The 22,605-nt window shown below is 39.9% G+C and overlaps 1 protein-coding gene across 9 annotated transcripts in view; it reads right to left on the bottom strand.

Annotated features, from left to right (window-relative positions):
* Positions 1-21,632, bottom strand: part of Rbm26 (RNA binding motif protein 26) — a 74,014-nt gene extending 52,382 nt beyond the window's left edge. For all 9 annotated transcript variants that reach the window (XM_059273226.1, XM_059273227.1, XM_059273222.1 and 6 more), the window contains exon 1: positions 21,499-21,632. In XM_059273226.1, coding sequence (XP_059129209.1) covers positions 21,499-21,569 — 71 coding nt within the window. In that variant the 5' untranslated portion in view covers positions 21,570-21,632. The remainder of the gene's footprint in view (positions 1-21,498) is intronic.
* Positions 21,633-22,605: the final 973 nt, after the last annotated feature.

The raw sequence follows: 22,605 nt of genomic DNA, 5'->3' as shown, positions 1-22,605 counted from the left end.
GTTAAAACTCACAAAATATGACATATAGTTGAGTTAATATATGTAAAAACACTAGGCTCATGAAAGGCCCTGAATGAATATTTTCCTTATGTTAATATATTTTATATGCTGCATCACTTCTTGAAAACATAACTTTTTTTTGTTTTGTTTTGGTTTTTTTTTTGTTTTTCAAAACAGGGTTTCTCCATGTAGTTTTGGTGCCTGTCCTGGATCTCACTCTGTAGACCAGGCTGGCCTCAAACTCACAGAGTTCCGCCTGGCTCTGCCTCCCGAGTGCTGGGATTAAAGGTGTGCGCCCAGCCTTAAAAACATAATTTCTTAAAAGCATGTCATTGGAGCTGGAGAGATGGATTAGTGGTTAAGAGAACTTGCTCTTGCAATCCCCAGTTCAGTTCCCAGAATTCACACGGAGGCTCAAAACCATCTATAACTCCACTCAAGAGGATCGAATACCCTCTTCTGATCTCCAAGGTGTGGTACACACACATATACACAAATGTAGACAAAACACTCTGCACATAAAACACACACACACACAAATAAATAAATCACCCCTGACAATATGTAAAACTACAAAAAAGGAAGTCTAGAAATTGAATCAAATGCATTAGGAATTTAGACTTTTATAAAAATAGCATTCAAGTAAACAAGGAAAGGAATTTATGCACCAGTGGTATTCCATTTGGTAACTATCTTTAAAAACTAAGTTGGGGGAGGGGGGAGCTAGAGAGATGGCTCAGAGGTAAGAGCACTGGCTGTTCTTCCAGACGTCCTGAGTTTGGTTCCCAGCAACCACATGGAGGCTCACAGCCATCTATAATGACATCTGGTGCCCTCTTCTGGCCTGCAGTCACACATGCAGGCAGAACACTGTACACGTGATAAATAAATAAATCTTTTTTTAAGTAAGTTAGATTAAAAAAATATCACATTAAATATGAAACTAAAAACATGAACCCACTACAGACAATTACTAGCATTAGAAAAAAAAACCTGAGTCGTGTTACAACACAAAATTCTTGTTAGGAAAGAGTAATACCACTGTATAAAAACACAATCTTCAGAATGAAGAGTCAAGAAAAATAGGACTAAAAGTTCAATAATTAAAACAGTGGTTCTCAATCTTCCTAATGTCGTAACCCTTTAATGCAGTTCCTCATGTTGTTCCCCAACCATAAAATTATTTTGTTGCTACTTCACAACTGTAACTTTGCCACTGTTATAAATCGTAATGTAAATATTTGTGTTTTCCAACCTTCAACCTCCAGAGGGATCATGACCCACAAGTTGAGAACTGAAGAGTTAAAGCAAAAAGATAAGTTCCTCTAGCACTAAGTTTCCATAATTAAGACCAACTATGTAACAGAGGCAGGAGGTTGGGAAGGAATGGCCATTTAAAAAGAACTGGAAACATTAATTACTTCAATTCACATATGGAAATGACAAGCAACAAAATACCAAAAAGAATAGACTTAGAAAAAGCAACGTTTTAAATATTAAAAGTAAGGTATAGAAAAGTGTAAACAGTTGGGCTGTGGTGGCGCACCTTTAATCCCAGCACTTGGGAGGCAGAGGCAGGCGGATCTCTTGTGAGTTGGGGGCTAACCTGGTCTACAGAGCAAGTTCCAGGACAGGCACCAAAAACTACACAGAGAAACCTTGTCTCAAAAAACAAAACAAAAAAAAAAAAAAAAGAGGAAGAAAGAAAAGTGTAAACAATATGCTACCATTCACAAAGAAAGAGGTTATATACATGGATTGTTACAGATAAATAATATATATGCATAAGTATAAACTAATAATTATGGTTACTTGTGTGAGGGAAGCCTTAGCAGGTTCCAAGTAAAGGAGAGACCAGGTCAGAAAGGAATTTTCTGATGCCTGAATCATATTTATCCAATTCAAAAAAGCAAGGAATTCTTAAACTAAATAAAATGTGTTATTTAACTAAGAATCACGTTACAAATTAAACAACAAAATAATAGCAATAGCTACCTTTACTGAATTCATTCTGTTCCATAAACTAGGCTAGCTCTACTATTACATACATGGAAGGCTCTCACTTTACTGAAAAACCTGGGGGTGGGGGGAGCTGAGCAGGTTTCCTAAGACTGGTAAACAAGTAAGTAAATGAGCCATTATTTAAAACTAAAATAGTCTACTCTAAAGTTCACACTTCTAACCACTGTAGAGGACTCCCCCTTTACAATGAAATGCCCAGAAACCAGATAATCAACTCGTCATTTCTCTAAATGCCTAGTGTTACAACCACAAACTTCTATCCACTTTCCATATTGTTTTCTGTAAAACTCCACCACAGCTTTTTTTTAACCTCTCAACAGCCTTAGTTGCAACCCAGTTCAGTTCACATTCTGCACTCTACCCTTCCCAGTTTATTTTTCAAATACCACTATTTCACAAAGCCTCTAAATTCCCCAAATTCCCACACCCATGCCTTTGCTTTCAGGATCCTTCTAATATCCATTCAATGAAATCCTAACTCAGAAACAGATACCTAGCTTAAATTTAAAGTGAAGGCTTAGCACAAAAACAACTACTTAATTCATACCAACAATGTAAATAAAAAAGATTTTCCTTAAAGATACTGATGATACAGAAATTTAACAGTAACTTTTAAATATATATGATAGTAAGGGATCAAAGTAACAAAAGATGGCATTGCGTACCTTTGATCACAGCGCTCAGGAGGCAAAGGCAGGTGGATCTCTGCATTCAAGGTCAGCCTAGACTACATAGCAAGTTCCAGGACAGACAAGACTGCATAGAGAGACCCCTATCTCAAAACAGAACAAAATAAAAACACAAACGTTAGGGAGATGGCTCAGTCCACAAAGTGCCTGCTGCACAAACATGAAGACCCGAGTTCAGATATCTAGCACTCACATAAAAATACATAAATAAAAACAAAACAAAATGTTGCTGTGGCATATTTAGAACTCCAGCACTGTAGGCACAGGCACAGGCAGACTCCTGTAGCTGTGGCCAGCTAGCCAACCTAACTAACTAAATCAATGAGCTCCAGGTTTAGGGAGAGATCCTGTCTCAAAAAATAAAAATAAAATAAAATAAAAAGTAAGGTGGAGTGAGACCATCAACATAGACCTACAGCCTCCACATGCAATGTGTACACACTCATATAAGAACAAAAACATTTATTACCTGTACTATAAGGAATGTAAGACTTCTCAGTCTATACCATTGTGGTAATTTTAAAATAACATCCACCAGTTCTTCATTCCTCCCTTCAAAGAGTTACCACCGAATTCTCTCCCCACTTGAGTAATACATCAGTGTGAAGGCCTGCTGATGAACTGAGTATGGCAGGCGTTATGGCAGGTCTTTCTTCTGGGCTGGGGTGAAAATGGTATTGTGGCATCTCCCTTGCTTTGTCTCTGTCACCTTTTTAATCATATTCAACGTCCAAGAGCACTCAAGCAGTATCATGGAGACTATGCCAGGACAATGAAATGAGGATGCAAGGCAATGGCTAGCAGGGAACTGCCGAGTCTTGCAAACAGTACATGTAAATAAGCCTTGAAGCAGATTCTGAAGTCCAAAGAGAACCCAAATTTTGTTTCCAACAATCTGACCACAATCCCACGAGAAATAGAAATATCAACTGACCCGCCATATAAAAGCTTCAAGATCATAAATGCCTGCTTTGTTGCTAAGTGCCCGGGTAACTTGTTACTCAGTAACTAGAAATCAATTTTTCTCATAATTCTACTTCCATTTTTAACCAACACTTGAAGTTAGTTATAATCAAAATGGGGGGGGGATTTTAATGGTACATTAGAAATTTCATGAAAATTTCTTTTCAAAATGTACTTTGGACTACAGAAATGACTCAGTGGTTAAGAGCACTGGACATTCTTCCAGAGGTAACAAGATGGCTTCCTATCACCTACTCGGTGGCTGAATTCTTACAAGGATCAGCAGTGACTGCAAGCGCACGCACTTCATGACTGGAAAAAGGGCAGCCCAGGCAAGCAGAACTCAACACAAAGAACCCAAGGTGGGAGAAGAGTTGACACCAAAGAAAGATTCCAGCAAAAAGGAGCAAAATGAACATAAAACATCTGAATTTCCCACCAGATTAACAGCTTCAGTGACTTTTGACAAATTATCCAGATTAATAGTCATTCACAAAATTACTTAAAAGCCTAAGACTAAAACTTCACAAATATCCTAATAAACCTTAATACAACTAGTAAGAATACATTTTTAGTTTTAAACCTTGTGGAGTTGTAAAGGTCCAGCTTCCTACCCCTGGGAGCACAGGAATGGGGCAGTGAGAGGGTTCAGTGCATAAAGGTAATCCAACAAGTGGTCTTCTGACTGCCACATGCACACAAAGGCAAACATGCCCATGTACATACACACACAAGAGAAACATTTTGAATAATGTAAAAAGAAATCATAGGAGTAGCTATTAAGAGCATTAGTCTCTTCTAGATAAGGAGGAAATTGTACAAATTAAATGACAAAATTAAAAGAAATGGAGAAAGTCAATAAAATTCTTGAAAATAATTAAACTGACTTAATAATAATTTTTTTTTTCTTTTCTCGCCTCAGCAATCAGCGGCCGGGACAGACCCGGCCTCGTCTATCTGATCAATTCATCACTTCTGACTTAATAATAATTTAAACTAGAATCAGACTGAGCCTAAAAAAAAAGCTGCAAGCAATTGTCTAGCATGCTTATCATATTTGTATTTTAACTTAATGTCAAAATTGTAATGACAGTACAGAAAACACTGGCATTCCACTATAGTTTCTCCCTGGCTGTCCTGGAACTCACGCTGTAGACCAGGCTGGCCTCAAACTCAGAGAGCTGTTGGATGAAAGGCATGCGCCACCATCACCCAGCTTCCACTACAGTATTTTTAAAAAAGATATTTGCTGCGGGATGTCCTGTATGCTGTGAATATATGTTGCTATGATTGATTGATAAATAAAACGCTGATGGCCAGTAGCCAGGCAGGAAGGATAGTGTAGGCGGGACAAGGAGAGAGGAGAATTCTGGGAGGTGGAAGGCTGAGGCAGAGAGACGTGATGAGAAGCAAGATGTAAAGATAGCAAGCAGTAAGCCACAAGCCACGTGGCAACTTACAGATTAATAGAAATGGGTTAACTTAAGATATAAGAACAAGCCGGGCGGTGGTGGCGCACGCCTTTAATCCCAGCACTCGGGAGGAAGAGCCAGGCGGATCTCTGTGAGTTCGAGGCCAGCCTGGACTACCAAGTGAGTTCCAGGAAAGGCGCAAAGCTACACAGAGAAACCCTGTCTCGAAAAAAAGATATAAGAACAGCTAGCAAGAATCCTGAGCCATTAGGTCATACAGTTTGTAACATTAGTTATTTACATTATTTGTAAATAATGTAAGTCTCTGTATGTTTGGTTGGGCCTGAGCAGCTACAGGAGCTAGGTGGACACAGGAATACTCCAGTTACAGATATTTGTCCTGTTCAATTATTCCGAACTTTTTAAAATTTCAGTGGAAGATAACTGATGGAATTTAATCCAAGCTTCCATTTTCAATAATCTTCAGAGAGGAGCTGGAGGTTACCTGGGGTAGGAATTAAAATTTAAATATATTATCTCAATAGCTTTAGAACACAGATATAAACCCACATCTGTTCTGACCAATTTTTTTTTGGGGGGGGGGGTTTATCAAGACAGGGTTTCTCTGTGTAGCTTTGCGACTTTCCTGGAACTCACTCTGTAGCCCAGGCTGGCCTCAAACTCACAAAGGCCTGCTGCCTCTGCCTCCCGAGTGCTGGGATTAAAGGCGTGTGCCACCACTGGCCAGCAATTTTTTATTTTTATGTTCATGAAAATACCTAATTTGCATCCAAGTCATAATTCTATATTGTATACTTAGGATTACTCCTTCAAAAACTGCAATTTTAAACTGGGTGGTTGACCCACGCCTTAATCCCAACACTCTCTGTGAGTCTGAGGCCAGCCTGGTCTACAGAGCAAGTTCCAGGACAGCCAAGAAACTCTTGTCTCCAAAAAAAAAAAAAAAAAAAAAAAGCAACCAAACAAAGAAAAAACAAATTTCATTGCAAAAGACATAATACATGGAATATGAAATTTAATTATTATTTCTTCATTATTATACTGCTTCATTCTAATAAATAAAGCAGAAATATTTGCATATAATTAATTCACTTACAATAAAGGCTATTAAAAATTATGAAGCACCTGCATTGCAAAATAAGACTATAAAACATTTATACAGACTCTTTACATAACCATCAAAATCCATTTTTAGATATATTAATTGTAGATTTCAGTGACATTTTCACATATGCATAATGTATATATAATCTGATCATATTCACTGCATTTCCCTCCCTCGATATACTTTCTAGTCTCCTTCCTTTTACCAGATACTTTCACAGGCTTGCTTTTTTTTTTTTTTTCCAGTTTTTTTTTGAGACAGGGTTTCTCTGTGTAGCTTTGCGCCTTTCCTGGAACTCACTTGGTAGTCCAGGCTGGCCTCGAACTCACAGAGATCCACCTGGCTCTGCCTCCCGAGTGCTGGGATTAAAGGCGTGCGCCACCACCGCCCGGCTAGATGTTTTTAGATAATTAGAAGTTACACGCAGGACAGAAAAAAATATTTTAAGATTTAAAACGCTTTTAATGTCATTGTGCCTTGGAAAATGCCAAGGAGGCTTATATTAGGAGATTTAAGGTAAACCTGAGCTCCAACTAAAGCATTTATGACAGAGTCCGAGAAAGTCTAGCATTTCTGCTAATCACAAAATGTTATTTTAAAATGTTATTACTATACTTAGAAACATAGGATACATGAACAAACTCCTTATTTTTCTTAGTCTCCTCAGTAGTTTAGTTTTACAGAGCCATCTCTCTAAATAGATAACTATGACTGGTTCTTTCTTTGAAGCTGCAGCTGTGAGATTAGAGCCCACCAATTAGGAAGCTAAGATTTATTACATGTATGTTGTCAGGATGACTCCGTTTCTTATCAAATAAAATATGACCTTAAATGTAATGCCTATATCAACATGGAAGTTTCTGATAGATATTATAGCTGTGTAGAACAAAGAAAGAGAATTCAACATGAGAGAAAGTAACCTTCAAAATGCATATGAGTTTTTTCCCTATTCTCTAAAAACCCCTCGGATAAAAAGTCTTAGCTTCACGACGCTGTGGATTCTTTGCAAGCCCTGTGTGTGGCCCTAGAGCTGGTTCTCTTAAGGCTGCAATAAATCCCTAGCCTAATTCCCCCTAGTTTTCACTGCCCACTTCTCTTGGCATTCTGAACATCTGAACCCAACCAGAAAGGCCCATCAAGCACTGCTTACAGCATTCTGCAGCTTCACTAGCCTGCAGTTCCAAACTTTTCTGCATTCTTTCAACAAACCAGTACATAAGGCTTACAAAGCACATGATCAGGTTTTTTGCAGCAACAGTCCCACGTCTTGAAACTGATTTTTCTACATTAGTTATTTCCTTGATCCTGTGACTAAATTTCTGAAAAGAAGCAATTTAAAGCAGATGCTAATTCTGACTCCTGGACACAGTCTCCCATGGTGGGGAAGGTATGGTGGTAGACAACATTGTGGCAGCAAAAGCAGGCAGCAGCTGCTTGCTAAGATCTCAGTAGATCAGGAAGTCTGAACTTCTTTTATGAACTATTCAATTCACTTGCTCATTTACTGGCTGGATTACTTATTCTGTGGTGATACGTTGTGCACCCTAATAAAATTTGCCTGAAGATCAGAGGACAGAACAAGCCACTAGATTAAATATAGAGGCCAGACAGTGGTGACACATATCTTTACTCCTAGTACTGGGGAATCACACGTCTCTTCTTCTTCTTCTTTTTTTTTTTTTTTTTTTTTTTTGGTTTTTCGAGACAGGGTTTCTCTGTGTAGCTTTGCGCCTTTCCTGGAACTCACTCTGTAGCCCAGGTTGGCCTCGAACTCACAGAGACCCACCTGGCTCTGCCTCCCAAGTACTGGGATTAAAGGCCCACACCACCACCGCCCAGCCTAAAAATTAACTTTTTTTTTTTATTTATTATGTATACAGTGTTCTGCCTGTGGGTATCCCTGCAAGCCAGAAGAGGGAACCGGCTCTTATTACAGATGGTTGTAAGCCAGCATGTGGTTGCTGGGAATGGAACTCAGGACCTCTGGAAGAGCAGCCAGCCAGTGCTCCTAACCTCTGAGCCATCTCTCCAGCCCCAGAATCACACATCTTTAATCCCAGCACTTGAGATCTCATGCCTTTGCTTGGGAAGCACAGAGGACTTTAATCCCAGTACTAAGACGGAAGTAATATAGCAGGATGGAGAAAGGTATATAAGGCGTGAGTGAGGAGACAGGAATTAGAGGTTTCTTTCGGCTAGAGAGCTTTTCAGGCTGAGGAGTCCTAGAGGTAAGATGTAGCAGTGACTTGTCCCTTTGTCTCTCTGATCTCTCAGCATTTACCCCAATATCTGGCTCTGGGGCTTTTTTATTAAAAGACCATTTTAGAATTCGTGTTACATTATTCTCCTGGTGTTTGGTGGTCTGAGTTCTTTATATATTAGGTATATTAATCCCACCAGATATACAAATGGCAGCAATTTTTCCTCCTCTGGGCTGTTTTTTCACTCTATTGTTCCCTTTGCTATACAGAAGGTTTTTGATTTCATGTCACCCAATTCGTCAATTCTTGTTATTCTGAGCTTGTCCTCAGAAAATTGTTGCCTACGACTAGATCTTGAAATATTTTCCCTGTTTTCCTCTAGTATTTCTAAGTCTCAGCTCTTATATTGGGTCTTTTTGTTTTTCACTTATTTTTTATACCACATAATAAAGGGGAATCTAGTTTATTCATGTGGCTAATCAGTTTTCCATACATTGAAAAGGTGTCATTTTTTTAACCAAAAAAAAATTTTTTTAACACCTTTGTTAGGAATAAGATGGCCATAGCTGTGTAGGCTAACCTCTGTAGGTACAATACTATTGGTTGACTGTGGCTCTGAGTATAATTATAAATCAGTTATTGTTATACCTCCATTTCCCCCTTTATCTCAGGTTGCTCTGACTTTTCATTATCTTTTTTGCTTCCAAATGATTTTGTGGGATTTTTCTTTTAGTTCTGCAAGAAATGTCAATGGAATTTTGATGGCTATTGGACTAAATCTGTAGATTACTTTTGGTAATGTACTATTTTTGCAATAATATGGTTCATCTGTAAACACAAGTACTTTTTATCTTCTATTGTCTTTCTCAACTTACATTTAGTGTTTTACAGTTTTCACTAAATCCACCCACTGCCAAAGCTTATCACAGTTCTTGTAATCATAATTCTTGTAACTATAACAAGCATATAATAAGCATATAAAGCCTACCCTCATTAATGCACGCCTTCCAACAAGGCCACACCTCCTAATCCTTTAGACCACTACAAAGCCCAAAGCAAAACTCAACATCTAGGTGCATATTAGTTTTTAATCCAGATTCACAAATGAAGAAGAGTTTCCCATTGACCACCAGTTTCCTTACATTCTACTTCACTACAAAAGAAACTAAGGTAATCCATTTTTTTCAGGAACTAAAAGGAGAGAGAAAAGGCTAGGAGCATCCTGTCATGTCAAGAAGAAAAGGCAAAACTATCCCAAGGGAAATGGTTCCGTAGACCAAAATATAAAGGCAAGGGCTGGAGGTAAAGCTCAGAATGCAGCGTGTTTGCCTAGCATTCAAGAAGCCTAGTGTCAGGGCAAATATGGAAGAACTGGGAGGTAAGTGGGATTTCGGTACATGATGGGAAATTCCCGAAGAATCAATAAAGAATTACGTTATTTAAAAAAAAAAGAACAAAATATAATAATATGTAAATCTACAAAACTACTGTAAAATAGAAAATGAGCAATGTCACTAGAAGACAATTCCTTTGCCACTCATCCATCAGCTGGTGATTTCTTCATTTGTTCATTACAAATGTATAGACAAACCCACTATAAATCAAATAAACAGATTTTTTTATATGTATCTAAAATTGCTCTATATAATTGTGTTTTATAATGTCCTTTTTTCACAAACACACACACACACACACACACACACACACACACACACACACAGATGTATTAAAAGTTTTGTTTTGAGGGCTAGAGAAATAACTCAGCAGTTAGGAGCACTTGCTGTTCTTCCAGAAGATGAGGGTTCGATTCATAGTAACCACATCCTATCACAGGAATCTATAACTCCAGGTCCCTCTTCTGACCTCCAATGCCGATGCACACACATGGTGCAAAGACATAAATGCAGGCAAAGCATCTGTATATGTAAAGTAATGTTTTTTAATTTAACTTAAAAACTCTAGGTATTTTTCAGCTCAAATAAAAAATCTCAAGGATATTAATCTTTAGATTCTTCTAAGAAAACAGATGTCCTGCCAAATTGGAATTACAAGTCAAATTACAAGAAGGCATTTGATTGTCAAGTACAGTAAAAAATATTTAGGATTATCAGCGCGGCAGTGCATGTCTTTAATCCCAGCACTCTGGAGGCAAGGGAAGGCTTTCGGGGCCAGCCTACTCTACAGAACTAGTTCCATGACGGCCAGGGCTACACCAAGAAACCCTGTTTCAAAAAAACCAAAATAATAATAATAATAATAATAGTGACAATAATAATAATTTAGAAATTGCCAGAGAATAAGCGAGTTATGATTAAAAAATCTGTTTGTTGTCTTTTAAATACTCTATCCATTCTAGCCCACTCAGTACTAACTCTATTGTTGGTCTTTCCTTGAAGCAGTCTAGTGGTAGTGGAGGGGAGGAGAAAGAAGAGGAAGAGGAAGAGAAGGAACCAAAGCAGCAGCAGCAGAAGAAGAATAAACTCCAAAATAACTGGGATGTTAAGGTCCTTGTCTGGGGTTATTTCTACTTTATTTACTAGTAATGTACTCCTGGGTCAGCATCTTCCTTCTCTCGGAATCAAGCCTTCACATGAGCCTTCAGAGACATTCCAGATCCAAACTATAGCAGTCAGTCAGGCAGTGTATGCCTGTGCCTGTCTCTTCCTCACCTATTCCCTCCCCTTCCTCCTCCTTGCCACTCCCCATGACGTCAAATTTTGGAACTCACTGTTGATCAGGCCAAGCCTCTGTACCACAACCCACCCCCAAGACTGCTATGATTAAAAATGTGAGCCACCAAGGCCAGCACACTTACAATCTTTAAAAATCACACACAGCAAATCTCAAGATGTATGCTATGACATTTAGAAGAGTTGTTATAAGGAACATAAATTTATCTACTGAAATGCATATTTATGCTTGTTAGATTTTTAATCACCCATTTTTTTTCATTTGTAATGAATGACTCCACTTAAAATTTAGTAACTTTTCATAGCAATATTTGAAGAAACTAACTTGAAAACAGCAGGGGGAGTGCAGGAATGGCAGGATGCAGAAATTTTTAAAAACTCAAACCAGGCTATATAATTTATACTGATACATTATCACCTTTCACTTCTTACAAAAACGGACTGCTATAAGAAGACAGGAGAACTTGCTGACCATGATAAAATGCATAACATTATAAAATAAGTTTACCTGAACTGCTATACTTAAGAGCCAACAAAGTACCTGGCCCAGCTTTCAAGCATCTTCATTTTTTGGTTTTTCAAGAAAGGGTTTCTCTGTGTAACAGCTCTAGCTGCCCTGGAATTTGATTTGTAGACCAGGCTGGCCTCAAACTCAGAGATGCACCTGCCTCTGCCTCCCAAGTGCTGGGATTTTAAAGGCATGTGCCACCACACCCTGCTCAAGTATCTACTTCTTAATAAAGTTTTCAAAAGCAGTATTAGTCAATTCCTAATAAAATATGTACCCACATGGAAACTATATAGGAGAAAATTTCCATTGCAGAATTATTTATATAAACAAAATATAGAAAACAACCTAAAGATAAGAACAAAATGGTGACATAAACCATGGGATAGTAAACTGGATTTTGGTCATTTTAAAAAGTAGAAAAACTATGTAGGTACTGAATGTGCAAGGACAAAATGTGAAAAGCACTTTGCTTTTCATTCTAAAGAACTCAAGAAAGTTCTCATTCTTACTGTACAGTGATTAACTTAAAAAATTTAAGGAACTGTCTAATTTTTCTTAAATATTATTCACCTGCTATGGCTTAGGTGTCTCTACTTAAAGTGGAAATTAATCCTCACTGTGAGGTATTATGAGGTGGAACCAGGTAGGCCTTTGAGAAGTAATTAGGATTAGGTGAGTATCTTAAGATGGGACCCACACAACTGCAAAAGCAGCTTTTTGTCCTATGGCAGGCTAGCACATCAAGGTGAGACTACATGGCAAACAAAGTGCTCGCTTACTCACAGCTGAGAAGTGAACAAGAAAGAAGAAAAGGAGTTGAGTTCCCACTATCCCCTTTGAGTTCACATCTGTAGTGGCCTGAAGACCTCCCACTAAAAAGCAATCTTAGCAAATCTGAAGCCAAATGTTTCAGAAAAACGGGTTAATAATGTATAGATATCAATTATAGTTCTAAATACTAATAACAGATGCAAAATGAAATCTTTAAATGCTAATTATAAGACATGGAAAAAATCCTTTTTTTGGTAAAACCTCACCAGTGAAAACTATAAAATATTGCTTATATGTGAGTAAAATAATTCAGAAAGGTGCACTAGGAAATCTCAAACTTACTATACAGTTTACAAACAGAAATCAAATTAAGAGTAAGTTTTTTCTTGATACAAGTGATTATTTGAACATCGTCCTGGCTAGTCTTATGTTAACTTGACACAAGCTAGTCATCTGAAGGAAGGAACCTCAACTGCAAAACTGGGTGAAAGCAGGCCAGCCTTAGCGTATTTTCTTAATTAGTGATTAATGAGGGAGGACCCAACCCCTTGTAGGTGGGGACTTCCCTGGGCTGGAGGCCCTGGGTTCTACAAGAAAGCAGGTGGAGCTATCCAGTAAGCAGCACTCCTCCCCGGCCTCTGCATCAGCTCCTGCCTCCAGGACCCCCTGGCTGGAGTGCCTGCCTTGGCTTCCCAACTGTGACTGTAATACAGGATGTGCAAGCCAGATAACCCTTTCCTCTCAAGCTGTGCTGCATCATAAAGTGTCATCACAGCAACTGTAACCCTCACTAAGGCATACACGAAAAATATTTTTTTCTCACAAAAATAAGGTAGTAAGAGGGTAATAAATTTGGTAAGAAAGGTTTATCATCACCCACTTCATCTCATTCATTCTCTTTGGAAAGAAAGGAGGAAGGAAAGCTGGGAAATTTGTTCAAGCTTGACTTAGCCATTTTCGACATGTATACACCAAATAAGGTAATATATCCATTTTGCTCCCAATACTTTCCCTATCTTGTGGTTTATGGATGTTAAGTAATTTTATTTGAGAAGTACCATAAGGCAGTCAAAGTGCTAAAACACACACACACACAAAAAAAAAAAAACCACTAAATTTAGTAAACTCAAAATTCAAATGGAAAATTCAAATAGGATTCAGGAATAAAATATGGTCTTGAGAGGCATTTATCAAGGTAAGGAAATAAAATAAGTAATGGACATGAGTATCATGGCCAATAATTAATTACACAGTATTAACTCTTCCACTAATCAAAATTAATATATAATTAGAATTATTACTTTTGTGTAGCTCCATGAACAGAGCTGCCTTGTACAGAAACACTCAACATTTTCTTCAGTAAAACTGAACTCGTCAGTGCTCTATGTCCAAAAAAAAAATTACTAAACTATTTTAACTAACTTTAAGCTTTAAACTTCTAATCTTAGCCTAGCATAGTGGCAAATTCCAGATTTGGGTAAGAATAAGACCAGCCTGCTAGGAAAAAACAAAATGGAAAAAAAAAATCCTAATTCTGAAGGTACTATGAAATAAAGAGGGTTCTGGTAAGATTGCTAGGCAGCTAAAGGTGCTTGCCACCCAGCTGGATGACCTGAGTTCAATCCCCAGAATCCACAAGGAAGTAAAGAATCCACTGCTACAGGCTGTCTTCTAACGGCCACCATGTGCCGGTGCCTGATCACACACACAAGTAAGCAAATAGATGTTTAAAATATTGAAATAAAAAGAGAAATAGACCCAAAGAATGTATTTTTAATGCTGCTCATGTCAGCTACTCTAAAAGGTAACACGGTGTTTAATTTTATACAAACGAGCTTGTCATTCAGATTTTCAGTCAACAAAGAAATTTAAATTAATACATTTAATACTGAAGTTTATGTCACACACATTGTTCTAGGTGCTACCTAGAACAAGAAGACAAACTGTGAGAGGCAAAGGTGGTTTTCACCTGCCAGATTCCAACAATGATGCTAAAACAAGTAACAGTTAACTACTAAACATGTATGTAGCATGTGATGCATGGCATAAGTTATACAAGAGTGATTAAAGAGTTATGTTGGAAAGAGTCAATCCCCAACTAGATAGATCCCAGATAAGTTTAAGGGAAAAACAGATCACATCAGATCTCTATTATAGTACTGACATACAACACATACATATAAAAGATCTCAAGTCAAGAAGCACCACCATACAAAGCTTCAGAATCAAAATGGCACCATCATTTAATGGCTATATTCACATAGCACCGCTGTGGTGATATATTGTATACCCTAATAAAATTTGCCTGAAGACCAGAGGACTAGATTAAACACAGAGGCCAGACAGTAGCTGCACATGCCTTTAATCCCAGCACTAGGAAGAAAGTAATCTAGCTGGGCGAGGAAAGGTATATAAGGTGTGAGGCAGGAACTAAAGCCCTTTTGGCTAAAGGCCTTTCCAGCTGAAAAGCTTTTTGGCCGAGAGCCTCTTTTCAGCTGGAGATACCTTTTTGGCTGGGCCCCTTTCAGGTCAGAGGATTTCAGTCAGAGGACTCATGGAGTTGGCAAGGTGGGACGTGGCAGTGGCTTGTTCCTTTGTTCCTCTGATCTCTCAGCATTTACCCCAATATGTGGCTCTGGGATTTTTATCGAAAGACCACATAGATTTCAAGCAACAGACTGCAGCAATAGAATATGACCTTGAGAGCCATTTATCAAAAGGAGATAGGAAAGTATATTCACAGCCAGTAAGGTGTACTACTAAATAGTCCTAAGAATTCACTTTGTCATCTTTAACAGAACCCAGTTCACATTCAATAAAGGCAAAATGATCAGCATAGAATAAACTGTCAATGAATTTTTACTATTTAAAAATTGGAGAAAAGGGGCGAATATAAGCAATGTGATAGAGAATCACAAAGAAAGTTTAGCTTTGCAGAAATTAGATGCTCATAAAAACAGGAAGTAAGTGGAAACTAGCAAGAATGCAATTGTAAGAAAAGTATGGGTATACTTTTCTATTTTTTTGCTATTTTTGCTTAGTCTTTCTTCCTTAATGTGCAAACTAACTTACTATGCCAAAGAAGCTACTCAGCAATAGGGGAAAAACTAAGAAGAAAATCTAATCAAGGTTTAGGCTAAAAAGATCACTGTGCAAACACAAAATAACAATTTTTCCATAATTCAAGATAAAAAAATAAATTTTAATGAGGTTTTTTTTAAAAAGTACTTATTAATAGCAAACATACGCAAAGAAAAAAGTACTACAAAAACTCCAAGGGAGTATCTCTCAAACTGTATGTAATGCTTTCAGAACCTTGTTCCTTTTCAAAGGGGTTACAAAGGGGTGAATGATAGTCTAATAGTTTAAAAAGAAAAGTAATGCCAGGTGTGGTGGCACATGCCTTTAATCCCAGCACTCAGGAGGCAGAGGCAGGTGGATCTCTGTGAATTCGAGGCCAACCTGGTCTACAAATCAAGTTCCAGGACAGCCAGGGCTGTTACACAGAGAAACCCTGTCTCAGGAAAAAGGGGGGAAAAAAGACGGAGGAGGAGGAGGAGGAGGAGAAGAAGAAGAAAAGTATACCATAATGGAAAGAAAATATCATCCCCACTACCACGCAGCAGTAGCATACTACATGCACGGCTTTGGAGCTGTGCATGTTCTGCTCAATCAAGCAGTTCTCAATCTTCCTAAGGCTATGACCCTTTAATACAGTTCCTCAATTTGTGATGACCCCAACCATTAAATTATTTTCACTGCTACTTCATAGCTGCAATTTTGCTACTGTTATGAATTATAATGTAAATATCTGTTTTCCAATAGTTTTAAACGACACCTGTCAAAGAGTCATTCGACCCCCAAAAGGGTCAAGATCCACAGGTTGAAAACTGCTGCTCTAGAGTATAAATAAGGCTTGGATTTAACTGACTGTGAGCTAGTATCTTAACTTCAACTTCAGTGCCTCACTGTCTCATCACCTGCAAAACAGAGAGAACACTCTCAAACAAAGGGAATAAGACACCAGCAATGCATGCAAACGTTAGTGGGAGCAGTAGGAGTCCTGTAAGCTATGTGTGTTCATCAAGCAGTATTGACGGAAGGAGGGAAGACAGCAGACTCTTAGATGTGTCTCATTCTCTTCTAACTGTACAAGGAAACAATTCTCCCCAATTCTATCAGTAAAGAAAAGGGAGGCTCACTTGACTAGATCCCTAAGCTAACTGAATGGCAGACATGAGAACACTGATCTATGAGGTCCACAAGGCCAGCCTGGTCTACAGAGACAGGCAACAAAACTACAGAGAAACTATCTCAAAAAACAATAAACAAACAAACAAAAAAATTAGAGTTTGGGTTTGGGGTGGTAAACAGGTAGACCCTAGAGCTCACTGGTTAGCTAACCCTAGCCAAATCAAGGAGCTCCAAGTTAATGAGAGACTTTGTCTCAAAATACAAAGTGTACAGCAGTAGGAAAAATACTTGATAAGGACTACTGGCTTCAAGATTCTGGCTCACCCCAAGCAGAATGGCCAGGATCAAGAAAACAAAGGACAGGCAGGCAGTGGTGGTGAATGCCTTTAATCCCAATGCTCAGAAGGCAGCAGTTCGAGGTCAGCATAGTCTACAATGTGAATCCTAGGACGCCAGACAGAGAGAGAGAGAGAGAAGGAAAAAAAAGAAAGGAAAAAAGGATAAAGGGAAAGGAGGGAAGGAAAAGAAAAGAAAGGAAAGGAAAGGAAAAGGGAAAGGAAAGAAAAAAGGAAAGGAGGCAGGCTGGAGAGGTGGTTCCGTGGTTTAGAGCTCTGGCTGCTCTTCTAGAGGTTGAGTTCAATTCCCGCAACCACGTGGTGGCTCACAACCTCTATAATGGGATATGATGCCTTCTTCTGTCTGATCCCCTCTTCTATCATACAGGCAAACAGCAAATGGAGCACCCATATACATATAATACATAAGAAAGAAAGAAAACAAATGGCAACAAATGCTGGTGACCATGTAAGGTAACAAGTCATTTACAGTGGTGGTGGGAATGTAAACTGGTAAAGCCCCTATGGAAGAAAGTGTGAAGTGCCTCAAAAGCTTAATGGTTATGACCCAGCTATACCACACTTAGGTATACACCAGAAGGACTTTAACTCAACATAACACAGAGACATTTGTACATCCAGATTTATTGTTTCACTATTAGGAATACCTAAGAAACAGAACCAGCGAAATAGCCAACAGATGAATGGATAAAGAAATGTGGTACATTTACAGAGAGGAATTTTTTTCATCCATAAAGTATAAAATCATGATCACTATATTTGGTGAACCAGGCCAGACTCAGAATGAAAAAGACTACTCATTTTCTCTCATCATCAGACTCTAAGTGTTAAGTGTGTATGTGCGTATAAGAGACAGAGGCCAAGTGAGCATGTGAGAGAGATCTTAGGCAGGGAGAGGGTAAGAACAGAGGGTAAAGGAACACATGATATGTACACTGACCGGAAGACTATCTGAGAGGAGAAAAGGAGAATGCAACATGGAGAGAGTGGGGTCAAGGCCAGTTAGAGGGGAGTAATAAACACAAAGAAAAAAGACAAACACACACACACACACACACACACACACACACACACACACACGCCATAATAAAGCCCATTACTTTATATGATAACTTTAAGGTCCAATCACCATGACAAGGATCATATTTTGGGGGGAAGGGGGTTAGGATTTCACATTACCAAAAAGACATTAATAGTGGAGGGAGAACTGACTAAGCAGATGGCTGAAATCAAAAGACATCAATTCTAAATACTTCAAGAGGAAATTTTAATATCTAAATTCTCAATGACTTGTGAAAAAAAGAACAGAACTCTGCTACTATAGAACTTATAATGGAATAAACAGATGCACACATCTGTCATTCAGGCTGGAAATGCAGCCAAGCTTCCCAGCATACCTCACTCTCCATCACTCTCCAAACTCACCTACCCTAACCCAGGCTTCCTAAAAAAGCTTTAATAACCACAAAATGATTAACGTGATTCAACAAAGTCCCGTGTGATCTGGCTCCTCTCCTGTCCCTAACCATTTCTATTCTCCCTCTGCTCTTTCAATTTCCTTCATTTCCTCCAAACAATTTTCCCCCAACTCATTTTTAGGACATTCAATACAGTCTGTTCTCCAAAACCTAGAAAGCTGCTCTTCATCAAGCTGAGAGCTAATGTTACCATTTCAAAGAAGCCTTTCTTGACATCTACCTAATGTATTTCCAAAACACTTTGGACTTCTTTACCACACACAGTATTATAATTACTTGTTCAGCATCTGTCTTCCCTAACAAATGAAAACAGCTATTTCATACCTTGCCACATACTATTTTGCACTCTGATTAGTACAGAGTAAGTACTCAAAAATTTACTAATACATTCAAAATTCAGATTTGTCAAAAAAAAAAAAAAAAAAGTGTCGCAGGGCGGTGGTGGTGCAAGCCCTTAATCCCAGCACTCGGGAGGCAGAGGTAGGCCTGGGCTACAGAGTGAGTTCCAGGACAGGCTCCAAAGCTACACAGAGAAACCCTGTCTCAAAAAACCAAAAAAAAAAAGTGTCATGAATAGCTAAAAACTACATAATGTTCCTTCATATATTACTTCCTCAAACAATATGTATTTTATAATTACGTCAACATTAAGCAAAAAAACTCTTTACATAAAAAAACAAAATAAACAACAAACAAACAGACATTTGCCCAGCAGTGGTGGTGCACACCTTTGATCCCAGCACTCAGGAGAAAGAGGCAGGCAGATCTCTTTGAGTTCATGGCCAGCCTGGTCTACAAAGCAAATTACACAGATAAACCTTATCTTAAAAAAAGAAAGAAAGAAAGAAACATTAGAAACCACGACGGTAAATAATTAAGCTTTCATAGATCATCACCTAGAAAAGAGAACACATGGAAATTAAAAGAACAAGAATACGAGCTAAATTACTGTACAACAATGTACATTAGAAAGGGCCACTGTGTAGACTCTACTAGCAGAAACTGTTTATTGTAATCATGGAAAGTAACAGACATCTGAGTAGCTGCTACAATAAGCATGCTGTTGTTTTAATTAAAAAAAAATTAGAAGCATACACACTAAGTATATATATATATATATATATATATATATATATATATATATATGTTGTAGGTTAGTGAAAAACCATGAGATGCAATAAAGTTGATCTGAAATGTGCTAATTACAAACTGGGCAGTATTCTAAGACTTTCTTTATTATATATTCACTATTTTTCCCTCTTCCAAGATGGAAACACACATTGAGTTAAGCAACTTATCCAATACTACACAACTTATAGGTGAGTGGCAGTGGCACAGTTCAACGCTAGTCCTCAGGCTCTGGGGTCCTCCCTCTCATCTGCTATACATGTTACTCTCCAATCCACTGAAAGCAAAGGTCTTTTTTGTTTATTTGGAGGTGGAGGGTACTGAAGATTTCATCTATGGCTCTGCACACTGCATATGTCACCACTAGGCTATCCCCTCCAGCTCTCTGAAATAGAACTTCTCTCTATCCCATTCCAGTCAACTAAACTGCTAAGACCAAGGGCTGGTCACCTTATAACCCCCACTCCAGCCTCCTACATCATCCATCCAGCTGTTAAAACAAACTTTGGGCCATCATACTTGATTTTTCTTCCCCTTTCTTCCACACCTGCTCTATCAGCAAGTTTTATCAGATCTATTTGTGAAGTGCATTTGGTTCTGTCTCCACTATCATCCAATACAGTCTCTTTCTACAATACCTTCAAAACAGCCTCCCTTCATTTCACTCTTCCTCCTCGTCTGTCTCCACAACACAGGCATATTGATAGTCCAGTCAGTCCTGGTCTGCTTTAAATAAGCCATCTTTCTAGTGTATGTTAAATAAAATCTTAATTCCTCACCGTGACCTGAAGCTCCCATAGGATTTGGGCCCTGCCTACTTGTTAACTTCATTGTCTTCCTCTCTTCTCTACACAAATCAAGGATCATGTCTTCTACCAAGCCTTTCCATCTACTCTTCATTCTGCAAACATTTCTTTCCTCAGACTATCACAAAGAAGAGTCCTTCTCCTCTTTAATTTTGTTAAGTATTACCTGCTCAGACAGCTTCCAACAAGTACTCCAGCAGCCCCCACCCTAACCACCTTTACACGATCCTCTACTATTTCAATGGCCATAACTGGTCATGGCTGAAATAGATTCTTATTGCATCTTGTTAACCTGGGAATTTTAAAGTTCTAGTCCCAAAGCTTCCCTCAGCACACTGTAAAATCTTAATACATGTATTAAATAGGTGAATTATCTGCCGCTGCATCTTGTTATTGTAAATCAACCATACCGAAAAGAAATTTACCTATGATGTTTTGCATTGAATAAATCCATAAAAAATTCCTAAAAATTTTCAGCCTAAGACATTTCAACGGTTGCACGAACTACTGAATTCCTCCTTAAACTGCTAAATATCCCATATATAGAGAAACTTGATTTTTTTTCCTTCTCCAAGTGAGTAGGGTGTGAGTGCAAAAGAGGGGGTTCACTGGGCACATTAGCACCTGTTACATCTTCAATCAGTTAAGAGAGGTGCGTATGAACCAGACACCACATGGAAGACGTGGCCTTTCTTTAAGGGACTGTAAGTGAAACCTGAAGTTTAAACTCGAACTGCCCTAATCCCTAATAAAAGTCATTCATTTCGTTTAAAGAAACAATGTAAAATCATCTATGGCCAGGATGATATTATTGCGAGCATTCACGAAAAGCAAAGAAACCCATTTGAAGGCCCTCAGCAAACACAGGTGTATGGGGAAGTTTGGTATCACTCTACATGTAACGGGAAAACAAAAGCAGTAGACACCGGTTCAAAGATCAGTTCAACGATTAAAAATAAAGCACAGTTCCAGCTTTTGCTATGTCGCATCTGGACGCGAAGGTGGAGGGAGGGGATGAAAACAAGAGCCCCAGGACCCCTGCTTTTCGCTCTGGGCCTCCACCACAGGCACTTGGAGGAAACTGCACCGATCGGCGCGTCCGCCGCTCCCCCAGCCGCATCCCTGCAAGGACAGCTCCCCGGGGTACTCACATGGGCTCGAGGGTCTTGCTGAGCCAGGACTTGAGTGCCTCGAAGTTTTCAATGATCATCTTAGAGACCATCCACCGCGGCCCCGAGGAGGCCGGTCACACGCCTGCGCTGGCCCAGGTCGCCGCCGCCGCCGCCGCCGCCGCCGCCGCCCCCTCCTCCGCGCGCCGTCCGCGTGGGCCGCGGTGGGAGGTGCCGGTGGCAGGTTCCCGCGAGCCGCGCTGGGCGAGCAGCTCGGCGGGGCCGCCGCCGCCGCCGCCGCCGCCGCAGGCCACGCGCCCCCCTGCTGCCGGGAGCTGCCCCTCTGCGGACCCCGGCCCCGGGCTGAGGCGGCAACGGTTTACGCGGGCCCTCCCCCTTGCCCTGCTCCCCGCGGAGTCTTCCCGAAGGACAGCCGAACGCGCGTAGACCCAGGCCTTCCTCTCAGCCCTGGGACGAGGTGCTTGTTGGCAACGCGGCGGAGCGGAGGTGACGGGAGCGAAAACGAAGGGCGGCTCAATGGGAACGGTTCGGGGGGTCTTCCCGGCTTCCAGCACCCCCAAGAAGATGGCTGCCGGTAAACCTCGCGAGAGTGCACTGGAGTCTCGCGGCGGGTCCCGGAGCATGCCGGGAAGAGACGCAAATTCGGCGGAGTGTGCGCCGAGCGAAGGCAGGAGTGTGTCTTGTGTTTGCGTGGGCTGAGGCCTCAGCTCCTTTTTACCCCTCGGTCCTCGGAATGAATAACCGCAAGCGCCGCCGTCTGGTTTCACAAGGATGGAAAGGCCACTGACTCCCAGACATTTTCCTCGGGGAGGATTGTGTGCTCGTGTCGGCAGGAATGAACGGGCAAGATGGAAGGGCTCCTTGAGGAGGCGGCCCGCAGTGTGCAGCTGTCCCCGGCAGTGTGCAGCTGTCCTGCGCTGTGCACCCTGCCTTAGTTAGCTATCTCAGCACCTCCCCAGTACAGTATTCTGTGTGTGCTGTCCTGTGCACACGACGGATAAATACTGAGACCTCCAGAGGATTAGTGTCCTTATCCAAAAGTGCATGACCTTTTGACAAAGGTCTAGAGGCCTATGGATGCCCCCCAAACAGGAGTTTACCTTCATGATTTCCAACCTAGCTAAAGAC

Source organism: Peromyscus eremicus, chromosome 9 (assembly GCF_949786415.1).
Source record: "Peromyscus eremicus chromosome 9, PerEre_H2_v1, whole genome shotgun sequence".
NCBI lineage: Eukaryota > Metazoa > Chordata > Mammalia > Rodentia > Cricetidae > Peromyscus > Peromyscus eremicus.
The sequence above is the reverse complement of the archived record's forward strand: the minus strand, read 5'-3'. Positions and strand labels throughout refer to the sequence as shown.